The 14,465-nt window shown below is 37.8% G+C and overlaps 1 protein-coding gene across 1 annotated transcript in view; it reads right to left on the bottom strand.

Annotated features, from left to right (window-relative positions):
* Nucleotides 1-770: 770 nt before the first annotated feature.
* TBCA (tubulin folding cofactor A) overlaps nt 771-14,465 on the bottom strand; it is a 31,517-nt gene continuing 17,822 nt past the window's right edge. Inside the window, 3 exon segments of the mRNA XM_074857163.1 lie at nt 771-1,011; nt 4,034-4,120; nt 12,604-12,709. Coding sequence (XP_074713264.1) covers nt 931-1,011; nt 4,034-4,120; nt 12,604-12,709 — 274 coding nt within the window. The 3' untranslated portion in view covers nt 771-930.

Here is a 14,465-nt window from a genome sequence, read left to right as displayed (position 1 = left end):
AGCTATTCTGAAAGCACCACAGCTTTTGTACATGATGTTTCAGTGGTCTTCCAGATCAAGCATTCTTCTATTACCCATTAGTTCTCTTTCATCTCTGGGGTTTGAGGTTTGTTTGAAAAGACTCACTCACTTTTAGGCCAAGGTGCTTTCAGGAAAAGCACAGTCCAGAACTCTTACCAGCAGATCCATGGTACTAGTCAGCTGCTAAATACTGTTTCTTGAAAAAGTAACAGAACTTTGATCAATGGTAAATGCGTGAACTGGGCTCTATGAATCAACCCCAGGCAAACTGAGAAAGATTTGGAATCAGCCCTTAATTCTATTTTGGGCTCAAAGATAAACAAGGAGTACATACTTGATAAAATTACAGATAAATTGCTTCATGGGAAAAAGATGAGTGACTTTGAAGGGTCATTTAGTCCATCTCCTCTTTCAGTACAGATGGCTATGCTACAATGGCTTGAAATTACTTCAGATATATGGTGCTTCTAAAGCCCATGTGGCAGGGGGGTTGGAACTAGGTGAATCTTTAAGGTCTCTTCCAACCCAAACCATTCTACGATGCTAATTCATTCTAAAGTATTTGTCGGTCCCTCACGTTCTTTATATAACTAAACTTTGTTTCTTAGCCTGAATTGTTGAGATTATATTCTGTATATTAGCTGTTAGATTATTATCCTTACATTAAGCTGGGTTTATTTTTTTTCCTTTTTGTAATTGAGGTTAACTGGAAATATTTCTATTTTGCCTGAATATGGAACACACAGATGTTTCAGAATATCCTTTATTTGTTACATCTTGGCAGTTAGAGAAAGGCTAATTTGCATAAAGGGAACCTTAGCGAGTCAACAATAATAATAGAGCCATAGTCAAATGAATGTATGGAATGGACCCAGTGCTAATGCATATAAAGAGAGTACTGAAAAACTTCTAGGCTTCCAGCTTCACTGACTCCAGTATGGAACGTGCTTCTTTATACTCTTCAGCTTCTTCCAATTCTTTTTCATTTTCCTGGAATAAAAAATAATTTTTGAGTACTTTGAAAATAATTGACATAGGATTAAATTTAAGAATGTAACTATTAAAAGGAGAAGGCTGAGGTACTCAACAACTTTTTTGCCTCAGTCTTCACTGGCAGCCTTGCTTCCCACACCTCCTGAGTGGATGGACCTCAAGCCGGGGACTGGGGGAGCAAAGTCCCTCCCCCTGTAAGAGAAGATCAGGTTTGTGACCACCTGAGGAACCTTAATGTATGTAAGTCTACAGGACCTGACAAGATGCATGCCAGAGTCCTGAGGGAATTGGCAGATGTAGCTGCCAAGCCCCTCTCCATGATATTTGAATAGTCACAGCAGTCAGGTGAATTCCCCAGTGATGGGAAAAAGGGAAACATTGCGCTCATTTTTAAAAAGGGCAGAAAGGAGGACCCTGGGAAGTACTGACCTGTCAGCCTCACCTCTGTGCCTGGGAAGATCATGGAACAGATCCTCCTAGAAGCTGTGCTGAGGCACATGGAGGACAGGGAGGTGATTCGAGACAGCCAGCATGGCTTCACCAAGGGCAAGTCCTGCCTGACCAACCTAGTGGCCTTCTATGATGGAGTGACTACATCAGTGGACAAGGGAAGAGCTACAGATGTCATCTATCTGGACTTCTGTAAGGCCTTTGACACGGTCCCCCACAACATCCTTCTCTCTACATCGGAGAGACATGGATTTGATGGGTGGACTGTTCAATGGATGAGGAATTGGTTGGATGGTTGCATTGAGAGGGTAGTGGTTAATGGTTCAATGTCTGGATGGAGATCAGTGACAAGTGGTGTCACTCAGGGGTCTGTACTGGGACCAGTACTGTTTAATATCTTCATCAACAACATAGACAGTGGGATCGAGCACATCCTCAGCAAGTTTGCAGGTAACACCAAGCTGAGCAGTGCAGCTCACATGCTTGAGGGACAGGATGCCATCCAGAGGGACCTGGGCAAACTCAAGGAGTGGGCTCATATGAACCTCATGAGGTTCAGCAAGGCCAAGAGCAAGGTCTTGCACCTGGGTCAGGGTAACCCCCAGTATGAATACAGGCTGGGGGATGAAGGGATTGAGAGCAGCCCTGCAGAGAAGGACTTGGGGGTACTGATGGATAAAAAGCTGGACATGGGCTGTCAGTGTGCACTTGCAGCCTAGAAAGCCAACTGTATCCTGGGCTGCATCAAAAGAAGCATGGCCAGCAGGTTGAGGGAGGTGAGCAGGTGGGGAGGAGACCCCACCTGGAGTACTGCATCCATTTCTGGAGTCCTCAGCACAGGAAAGACATGGACCTGTTGGAGCAGGTCCAGAGGAGGCCACAAAAATGATCAGAGGGATGGAACACCTCTCCTGTGAGGACAGGCTGAGTGAGTTGGGGTTGTTCAGCCTGGAGAAGAGAAAGCTTCAAGGAGACCTTATAGCGGCCTTCCAGTACTTCAAGGGGGCTGGTAAGAAAGATGGAGATGGACTTTTTAGTAGGGCCTGTTGCGATAGGACAAGGGGTAATGGTTTTAAACTAAAAGAGGGTAGATGCAAAATAGATAGAAGGAAGAAATTTTTTATGTTGAGGGTGGTGAGACCCTGGAAGAGGTTGCCCAGAGAGGCTATGGATGTCCCCTCCCTGGCAGTGTTCAAGGCCAGGTTGGACGGGGCTTTGAGCAACCTGGTCTAGTAGAAGGTGTCCCTGCCCATGGCAGGGGGCCTGGAACTAGATGATCTTTAAAAGGTCCCTTCCAGCCCAAACTATGCTGTGATTCTATGAAACAACAGATATATTGAAAACACTAGTTCTACATGACTCAAAAAAACAGGTAATGTCTTTTGTCCTACTTAAGGTCCAGGATAATGGCTGTCATGTGAGAGTACACTGGATGTATGCATACTTTTTATTTTATTCCATTAAATATTTAAAACCAAGGACAGCGTAACTGGGACCAGTAACAACAAACCTTGGAACAAGAGTACTGTTAGGAAGAAGCTTAAACAGATTGACAATTGAAAAAACATACTACTACTACTATACAGTTGATTTTAATAAAAGCATTGAAGGTGAGCTAAGCACAGAAAACAACCCTTAAAGACTTTCAAATTCTTAACATCAATAGTAATTCCTCCTATTCCTTGTTTTAAGTTTGTACAGTACCTTGTATGGATCAATAGCTTCTGCACGCCACCGAAATCCAGACCAGCTAACTGTTAAGTAACTAGCTGAATGACAAAAGGACCCTAAATCCTGCCAGGTACTGAGCATTTATTTTGGAAAACTACAGTAGAGGTATACTACCTGAGGATACTGAGTTTTCCTTTGAGAAGGGATTTGCATTTCAGCCATCAAATGTGTCTGGGGCTTAATTTATGGTATGTATTTTTAGCCTCACAGTAGCATTTACATGTGTAGCTGAATTCTTGATGAGAAGGCAGCTTTTAAAATAAGAAATGTGATGATCTCCAAACTCAGTATAGTTTCAGTGAATCTATTTGTACAAGATACTATTTACTCCTGCAGGTACTCATATCCTAAAATGTGGCAATAGTGCTCACCTCACTAATAAAACATAAAGCAGTACTCAGCAAGGACCCAGCTGTGTTGTTTCTTGTCCATAGCATAATAAAAGTAGTAAGCAAAGTGTTTTGACTATTTCAGTTCACTACAAACATATTATATGCATCTGCATTATGTAGAAAACTACCTAAAGCAGGTGCATGTAACTAGCACAGGAATTCAGAGTCCATTCTAGCAGTTCAGTATTTCAGTGTATGTTAAGTGTACACTCCATTAAAGACAGCTTCAGATATTCTAACACAGTTTTCAGAGACTGAAGACCAAGTCTGCAAAGACATCTAAAATGAAATACTGGTATGTTACAGGATGCTAGTCTTGGGACCTATAAAAAGTAATTCAATCCAGTTCCAATATGCTGCAATTGTACTGCAGACAAGCATTCTTATCCAAGTTCATGAAGCAACAGCAGCATTTCTTGATCAGTGGGTTATGGTGCTATACTTACTAGTAGTTGAGTAAGATCTGCATGTGCAACTTCTAATCTGCGCTGGCAGTCTGGAATCATCATCCGTGACTCCTGTAAGATCTCGATCTGTGAAAATTAGAAGTCAATGAAATGAGAACATATTACAGATAGGAACATTATTTTTTAAGATAAATCTGAAAAATCAGTAGTGCAGTCATCATCTGGGAACTTCAGAACACATGTACCTATTTTCTGAAAGGCTTTTTTATTAAAAGACACTCAGCATAATTGCTTAAAACTCTGCTAATTTACAGGACACTTCCATTTACTTTGTGCTTAATTAAATATAAAGTATTAAGTGCAAAAGAGTGTTTAGAATAATTTTCCCCTTAGAAGAAAAGTACTGCCTGGTAAGCTTTCCATACAGCATTTGTTAAAGAGGCTATTTAAACAAACTTTCTCCTGCTGTCGTGAAGAAGCTTCATCCAAAATGGGATCAGCTGGTTATATAAATATCTCCTGCATCTTTTGGGTAATAAAGAAAAACAGTGTTCAGATAATACCACATAGAGATAATTACTGCATGAAAAAAGTTATTGAGTTATTGATCACATTGTGTGCACACTGCAGGAGGCTCTGACTGAAAGACAAAGGTAAAGAAAAATGAAAAGCAGAGACCAGCAGGCTCGTATTTTTGATGCTTATCATGCATAAAAAGTTATTACTTATCCTTGTGCTTCATTTTAGGAGAAAGATTATTCTCACCATGCACTTTGAACAAAATTACTAAACTGGCACCCCACTGAATCTGAACATCCTGCCTCCTCCTACAGAAAACAACTTCAGATTCAAACAAGGGAACATTTATTTCATAGAACATTTCTGGATCTGAAATCCAACCACTGAGAAAAAAAGGTGTACAGAGTTGTTCAGTAATGTTAAATCTATTTAGAAATTAAAATCAGATATTTAAATGTGAAACCTCTTCCGCATTCAGGATAACCTGCAACAGAGGGCATTCCCTTTAAATGGCTTATTTAATTCTGTCATTCCTATGTTGTATTGTCCCTTCAGTATTAATGCTGCTGTACCGAAGGGTCACTGTAAAAGGGAAGATAAGGCCTTCCTGTATGCATAAATACATTCTTACCTATAGCTTATGTAGTAAGACATTATCACCATGTTTTTAAGTGTCATATATTTAAGTTCTTAATTCAAGTCATTTTTGAGAGAAAGAGCTTAAAAACTTTGTTTCTAATTTTCTATCAGAGAATCTAGGGCAAAACCTGTCCACTTTAATGAAGCAAAGATGGGTGACACATTTAGAAAAAAAAAGTTAAGCATCCCCAAATTCTAGTTCTCATTGGTATCACTTTTAAGTGTTCAGTGTTGGACTGTACTAAAAATAAGACTAGGAACACTGCATATTACATTTCAGCAGTGAATGAATAAATAAAGGTTTGTAACTTCCATAGAATGAGGGGTGCCATAAACTGCATGAGATGATGCCTTCTGCTTTATGTAGTAGAATTTGTTCTATAATGAATACCTACAGAAGTGAGAATATCCAATAATGACTTCCTTGGGCCCGCACTGCTAAATAGTTGTGTATTGTAAAGCTGGTAGATGATATGAAAAGTAGTAATTTATTTGATATATGCAACTCAATGAGTGATCTGGAAAGGCATATAAACCTAGAAACTCTAAGCTGTAGTCCCAACTGCTGTAATAAAAGTACAAAACTATCCCAATCACTCTGTTCAAACCAGAATTTGACTGAGATCCAAAGGGATACCTGAGTTTTATTTACATTTGCTTGCAGTTATGCAATAATAAATAAAAAACAGAAGGATGATAAATCCTGGAACTATATTCAGTAGCTGCAAACAGTTGGAGACAAGAATAGGAATTTTGTGGAACCAGTATTATTAGTTGATTACCAAACCACCTATGCAAACCCTGATAACTTCTGCATAGAACACATTTTTTCAAGTAATGCTGATAATCCCAAACAGACCATTTACTGTTACAAATGTATATAATAAAGCAAAGTCAAAAGTTCAAATAATTTGATAAGCTTTAGGACTGGAATTTTTTAAATGTTTGCTCTCCCAATTGTATCAAAATTCTATCAAACCTTCTGACTGAATTCTAAGGAGTTTAAATTACAGGCAGGTCACAGAGGAAACTATTACATGAAACTGATCTAACTTTGCAAAGAACCATAAATATCTGCAAGGTTTCTGTGAATTACAATGCCAACAGAAATATTAAAAAACTGGAGTAACTGAAGTGCATCTAAATACAGTGCTAAGACAAAAGCAATAAAGCACAAAAATATGTATAGGGAGAAGCAAATTGAATTTGTTGTCAATAAGTGCACATAGGACCAAAAGAGCTATTGTGGCTACAGTGAGGATGACATCCCCTTTCCTTTGAGTGTACTGAAAAAGCCAGTTAAACAAATCTCTTCAACTGGCCACACTTCTAGTCAGTTGTCTTTCATGACTGAAGGTATTTCTATTAAGGGAGCAGATGTCTATCTTCCAAAAGAAAGCAGTTTCCTCAGATGTGATGGAGCTCTCTTAACTGCTGGGCTGTATATAGTCTATTTACTAAACATGATGTGGATCAAATGTCAAAAAAATGGTGTGCATAATGCAGTATCAGTAGCCTTCAATCTGGTTTCCATAAATTCCCAATTGCAGTGACAGGTAAAGCAGAACAGAGGCAAACATACAGATCCACCTACCAGTTGCTTAAGTGGAAGTGCACCGTAACTAAAATCGGACCATTACTTTACACATTCAAAATAAGCACAAAGGCTAAACATGACTCTATGAGAAACAGCTGAGGTAATGCCCAAGGCATTAAACATAATCAACTTTGATTTTTAGCAGGTCCCACAATGAAAGTTCAAAGCTACTGTTTTAACCACCCAAGCATTTAGACTGAATCAAATTTTTGATAATTTAAGAATACAAATAAATATTACTGCGTATGAGTGTCAATACCAAGTATTCTGCAATAGGAAGCAATTTTGCTGAGACTGACATGTATTATATAATGGGGACAACAGTTTTATCAACTTCAGAAAGATGGAAGCAGGGGTGTTTATTTTTTTCCAGCTGACCCTTGTCTAACCAAGAGATTTAGATATGCAGATCTACAGATAATTTGAAAATAACAATAAGAAAACCTCTATAGGTCTCTCTAACCTTCCTTGATCTTAGAAGCCTAATAAACTACTGGACCACAGGGTATAGTGACAATATGGTTTCATATGACAAGGAGTGGTGTTCTAAACACAAGAGATAGGCTAAAAAACATGATAAATGTGAACAAGTCATATATGTACCAGTTATGTACACAGACATGACTATATATTCATGCTTTTGCATACTGCCTCCTAATCACTTGCCCTTTGACTGTTGCAGACAGTCATAACAATATGGATCTACGCAAACATGGTAGGGAGGAAGAGAAAAAGACATGCAAGTAATTCAGTTTGCTAAGAAAAGCACTACTGGTTTTTTTACAAACTTTCTGATGAAAAGTTCAAACATAAAATCCATTGACTGATTACCACCACATCTGATGGAAGGACAGAGACTCAAAAGAAAAAAGGCCATCTCTAAGTATCATGAACACCAACGATTCCAAAATTAATAATCCTACTAAGGAAGAGATTGTAGCATAAAGTAAACAGTCATGCTAGGGCTACTGATTGGCTAATCAACGTATTTGTAACTTAAATCCATAGTATGGTATTATTTCTCGCCTCACTAGTAACCAGGGAATATAAAGGCACAATGTGCTGAGCCAGGATGGTGGTGTAGGGACACAGGGAGTAGGACAGCATACATGATGTAGAAGAGAGCTGGGCACAGGGAAGGCAGGAACTCAGAGGAGATATGGCATTAAGGTGAATACAGAGGGAAGAAACCCCAAACACACACAAAAATTGTAAAAGCCAAATTTTATTAGTTCTACTTCTTTTGAAGCAACTTGTTTTATTTTCACATAGCAGACCCAAAAGAAGCTTGAGCTATCTACAAATACAGGATACAAGAGGACACTGCAGTCCGTTGTAGGTCAGTTGCCAAATACATTGATCAAAACACTTCCAAAGGACCACAAAGAAAAACTTGCAGTAAAGAATTGGAGAATGCTGTTTTCTTTCTATAGTGCTTGAGTGTTTCAAGAACTGAAATGGTCATGTATCAACCACAAACCATCTACCATTTCCTCCTAAGGAGGAAAAAACTGTCTAGATCTAATGCCTCAGTATTTCAAATGAGCTTTCTCTGCAGCTCCTCTCAGGTGAGGGCTAATCCTGTTTCTTCTAAAGCAGATCACTTTAGGACATAAAAGACAGAAAGGCTCCTTTGCTGGTTTTGGAAAATAGTTTGTCACTAGCTGTTTTCCACTAATGTACAACTGTCAGGTTTTCTTCGCTGTCAGCAGTGGGGGGAGTGGAAGGAGAACACCACAGACTTGAAGCTAAAAAATGGATGTACTTTTCAGAGGACAGAAGCAAAACTCATGTCCTCCACTGAAAAAGTTTTTAATCAAACAGACTGTATTATAAATGACAGATATTGCTCCTTTAAAATTAACTTAGAGGATGATAATGGAATTATCCATTACAGAAAGTTGTCATTTCATCAGCAGGCAGGTCATTTCCTTCCAGCAACTCAAAATTCCACCTGAACCATGTTGATGCAAGTATAAACTTCACCTTGTTAACAGGTGAGAGGTGGGAAACATCTGAATGAAGAGGTTTCTTTGGAAGTGGCACAAAGAAAACACAACAAAAGAAAGACTTGCTTTCCCAACAGGAATGGCTCAACCTAGTTAGAACAAAGAGCCAAGTTTTCTCTCTGCTCCTCCCCCCCATCTTTTTTCCAGGGCAAGTTATGCTTGGGGAAGAGGCTGAGGGGGTTGGGATTTTTTTGGTTGCTTGTTAAGATAAGATATAGATCCTGAATCTGTGCTTAATGTAATGGATGCTTTGCTAAAAGGTAGCAGGGTGGTTAGGAGATGTTTTAGAATAAGCTTGAAGGGAAGGAATCCCCCATCTATTTTGTGGAGGTGAAATACAAAATACCTGTGGAAGTATTTCTGCTAAAATTGGAACCAGAACAGACATGGAAAGTTCCCTAGATAGACAGAAGGAGAAAAGTCAAGTCTAGATCTTTTCCTCCCTCTAGAACACAGGAAAAGTGAGCCCAGCTGAAAAAACTAATCATGTCCCATCGTGGTGGCAAGTCTCTTCTACCATAGGAATGCTGCCATACTAACTTATTCCAAATACTGCATGAGTGCCTTTAATCTTCAGCATAAAGTCTGGAATCCAAAAGGAACTTACACCTGCCTACATAAAAAGGAAAACAGTATTTGGAAAACAGAAGGGAAGAAGGAAGATCACAGTGATGATTTTTTACCATTTGGTCTCTTTCAGAAAGCCCATCAGGCAATAAAAACAAAGTTTGAAAGCACTTTTAATACCAGCTGTACGTTAGGAATATTATCCTGTACTTAGTAGAGAGAATTCCAAGCTGCTAGCTTGTAAGGATACAAACTCTGCTTGTTAAGAATACTGTCCAAATATATAAGGGGGAGCACTGGACTCTTAATTAGCATTTCCACTGCCTCCTTACCTAAGCAACCAGAGCTAGAGTTGAGATTAAGTAAAGATCATCCATTCTTAGGAAAAAAAAGGTATGAAAATAATCTTTACAAACTTTACAATTTCTTTTCAGTGAGAACTCATCGAGAAAATAGATTAGCAACAAATTGTCATCTTTCATAATAATTATCCAAAACAATATACATTGTTTCCAAATGTATTTCTTCTTAGCTGTTTCAGGACATACTCTACCATTCACTCAAAAAAGCAAGAGAAATACCACTGTTTTCACTAATAGTTGTAAAAAACTGTGTATTAGCAAGATGTACTTTATGTATTCTTATCAGTAAAAATGCTGACAGTTAACAAAACCAGCAGAGTATATCTACAATCCCACTGAAAGGAAATAAGAAGTAGGTATCTCAGGCTTTTCCCATACTCACAAGCCTCAAGATAAAAGCATGAGCTGGGAAAGGATGTTTATTTATGTACGAGACACATCAACCACTACAGAAATAGAGAAGCGTACTGGTTCCTATCATTAGTCTGCACTCATGAGTCAGCATATACCAGCACTGCAAGAAAACTGTCCTTGTTTTCTCTGATACTGTATCTGCTCCTCATTAAATAAGTCTTTCTGGACAGCACAGGTGAAGGCTAGGATCTAACAACTGTCAACTACCCCAGTTGGTCATTGCCTCAGCGTGCCTAGAGATCACTTGAGTTCACAGGAACCACAAGCTGCATCACTGCATAAGGAGTTAGGTGAAAAATACTGAGTCAAACCCTAACTGTTTTACAAAGGAACTGATCCCTCCTTACAGACCAGACACACCCTAAAGTCTACATATGCTGTAGGAATGGTACTATTAATTTTAAAGTAAAATTTTCTGTAGTCACTTCTGTACTATGAAACCCTATGTTCTACTGCAAAGTTGTAACTAGAAAGCTAAATGAGAATAGTAGTACATCAAGAGGTAGTTAATGCTTTTAAGCTTTTTAGGCATCCGTCCCTCAATTCTGGATCAGTTTGTATATACATACCTTATTTAGCTGATATCTCAGCTAAAATAATAGTTAAAATTATTCTCCTAGTCTCAAATGAGTGAATTCATTCCCATCCCCCAAATGTTGCTTTTCATTACTGAAATAAAGACTACAATCATATTTTTAAATAAATACAGTTATTCAGATTAGGAATTATTAACTAAAAGCAAGTCTTAGAATGTGTAACTACATATAACTTTCCTGAAGAACATCTCAAAGTATTAACCCTATCCAAAATACAGTTCTGAGCAAACTCAAGATTATACACAATTTTCTTTAGAGTAACAGATTTGATCCTATGAAAAGTGTGCACATTCTTTCTGAGCCTCCAAATTCTTCATAACCTAAGATATTAACAACTTACAGAATGCAAAGTGCACTAAAAGAACAAGCGAAGATGTCACTGGAAGAATTGATGGCTTTCAAAGTGGATGAGGTAATTTCTGAGTGAATCAAGACTGTTCTCTGTGAAGGCTTTTGTCACTGGTCTCCAAGAATACCTTCAAGTAGTGTGTAACATTTTACTTCACAGCAGAAGTTCACAGCCTCCGCTGTTTTTGACTTTGATGATATCTTGCAGGTCACTGTGGAAATACCACAGTGCAGTCAAATAATCTGATGAATGGGGGACACTAAAAGTGGGAATTGCATTCATTAGTTCTTGTTAGCCCCAGAGGATCTTCAGAAAGACTACTATTTTGAAGGATCGTAGAGTCTCAGTCAGTGGTGAGGCAGAAGACAGCTCAGCTCTATAAATACAATTTCTTATTTTTATTACAAATTCTTGATTTGTACTTCTTTCCCATGGCATAATGAAAGCAACCAAGTTATACCTATACCTATACACCAAGTATATAGGACATATACATATGAACTGAAATCCGAACTTAATAAAAAGTTGTTTTAGCTTGTTCTAAAAGGGCTTTCTCCTATCTTGTTTTTGTTAATTTTTATCTTTGAGATTTAACTGATTCTTCCACTGTTTAAAAATGAAGATGGGAGAACAGTAGGTTAGGTTTTATAACACAACACCATCAGACTACTGAAAGAATTGAAAATAATTTTAATTTACAGTTTCAGTTTCTGTGAAGATTTAAGAGAAAACATCTGGGAAATGCTTGGGAAAAAACATAGTTAAAAGATAACATATTTAGTTGAAAGAATATAAAGGCCACAGTTAAGCACATACATGCCACAATTCTGTAAAGAATAAATGCAAGTCTCCTAAATGCAAGCCTTCTCCCAGTAAGAAGGAAAGCTGACACTCCTCCTTCTTGCAAAAGGACATATACCAGCTGTCTGCAACCACTGCCCTTTGTGGGAAACCTTCCAAGAAAAATTTAATCATATTGTAATAGTGACACTAAACCATACTCTTGAACAGATGAAACTACAGCATGCACCTTGCTAGTCATGACTTCACTACAAACTCTAGCAGCTGTTAGGAGCAGCTGCATACCCACTGATCTCTGAGGTCTGTGATTTTACCAAGGGGATACTAGTATACTCCAGAGTTGAAATGTTTCATCTTCATATTAACTATCAAACATTCTCACTTCACTGTAACATTTGCACTTAGCAGCAAGCACTTAGTTTATCTAAATGCATCCAGATCATGTATTTTCAGGTTCTTGGTATTTCTGAGAGAGTTCATGATGGCCTCATACAGACTGTGTGTAGTGAGTGATAACCATCCTGACACCAAGTGCTAAGTAATCCATATGCAGTCTCCTTATAATTTGACAGTTCTGGAGTAAAGGAAATTTCTACAAATACTTATTATGACTTTTATAATTGACAGGATTTTTTAGTCTAGTATTTGTATAACAGGAGTCTGGGAAGAGGTACAGGAGATTAATTTATTTAAGGATGACTATGATTAAATGAAAGCAAAGAAGGATTTTATAAAACAAGTTTTAGGATAGTTTACCTGCTTCTTAATTCCATAATCATCACATGCTTCAGCTTTCATTTTTTCAATCTTTTCTTCTTGCTGTTTTGCTTCTTTTTCATACATAACTTTTTCTTTTGCCAGTCTGCAATTAAATCAAGTGATTGTGTTAATCTGGTTCTATTACAGTAAAAAGTTACCCCACTGATAACAACACTCCCACCCCGAAAGCTGCAGCCCTGTAAGATAATACACAGTTTTATTAAAAAAGGCTCTTAACCACTGCAAAAAACTGCATCTAGGAAATGCTGAATTTAGCTATGATGTATAATGATTCTTATGAGAGTAATTTAAATTAAAAATAATTTTAAAGATTCTGTGTGGGCTTATTCATATATATTATCCTAAAAAATATATATATATTAGTACTTCATTTCAAATATATAACAGAAACAGATAAGCTGCCTTATAGATCTGGATGATGGCTAATAAAGATAGTAGTATAGAGAGGAAAGCTATCTATCTCAAAAAAGACCTCACATCACTGGTAGCCAAAACCAAACAAGATGTCTGCAAAGACAACATTGTTATCACTGGCTTTTAGATCAGCATTTGCCAGACTTTCTCAACATCATCCAGGTTCTGACACTTTTGCAAGTGACCTATATTGGCTGTTACAGTCATGTGGTCTTTCCTCTTTCCTATTCACTACAAAGTAACATGACTACACCTGCATTAGTAGGTGAATAATGACAGACATCCTTACTAGTAACTTTTTTCAAAGTTACCACATGTAAATGAAAAGAAACAGCACTTTCAAGTTTGCAAACTCTGATCCCAGAACATTTTTTTCCCTGATCACTACATTTCATGCCATCAAATGCATTATTTTCCATACTAGTTTCTGTACAAAATAATGAAAAGTAAAATTCCCAAATTATACAGTAGCCTCATAGTTTTGTGTTCCTTTGAGTATTTTCTCTACTTACCTTGATGCTGGTTTGGGGGTTATAGACAAAAGTAACACTATAGCAGTTTTCTTTATGGCTTACCTTTCAAAGGGAAAAGAATCCATCTTTTAAACCTAATAATGGACCCATACTTGGGAGCAGGATGCTTTTTGCTATCAAGCATAGATTCAAGAGTAATGTAAAACATTTTGACGATCAGAAGGTACTATTAAGGTAGTCTAGTCTGATGCTCTACAGTAATTTTTACACTGCAAAATCCCATTATCAAACTTTATTATTACTGCAATTTTGCTGTTGCATCTCCTGCTTTGTTCATTGGGTATATGTTCATCAGGTGTATGTTGGATTACATAATGCTAGATCTGAACCAAAACATCCTTCAGGATCTGGAGAAAAACGAAGTAATTTCTGATCAGCTAATTCAGGACCAAAATAAACATTGAGATGCTACTACGAACCTGACAGTATGCCAAAGAAAATCCTTTCCCAAACAACAATAAGCATGAGATCAGCCTATATAAGATTGTTTAAGGAGAGCTTAACAGCCAAAAGAACATAATCAGATCCAAGAAGCAAAGAATGTATTATACAAATGAAAAGAGAATAAATGTCTAAGAGAGATCCATGATCATGTTAGTGCATCAGAGCAAATTCCTAACTTGTCACAGTTAAGTGCCCTACTAGAAGTGCTGCTGAGGATGAACCAAATGCAACTAGGGTGACAAGAACCTTTTGTGAACTGAAGCTGCCACAAGAGCACCACTGCAGTAATAGCTTGAGAAAAAATTCCAAAGAGAGTATACTGATTCTGCCACGAGGAACTCTCCTTGCTTTTGTTAGAGTTCACATCATCAAAAATTGTTTTGCTAAAATAGCCTTAAACTGTGTCTCCACAACAGTTGATGTAAGTTGGGCTGTGGCAATACACAC

The sequence above is a fragment of the Strix uralensis genome, chromosome Z (genome assembly GCF_047716275.1).
Source record: "Strix uralensis isolate ZFMK-TIS-50842 chromosome Z, bStrUra1, whole genome shotgun sequence".
Classification (NCBI taxonomy): Eukaryota; Metazoa; Chordata; class Aves; order Strigiformes; family Strigidae; genus Strix; species Strix uralensis.
This window is presented reverse-complemented; position numbering and strand designations above follow the sequence as displayed.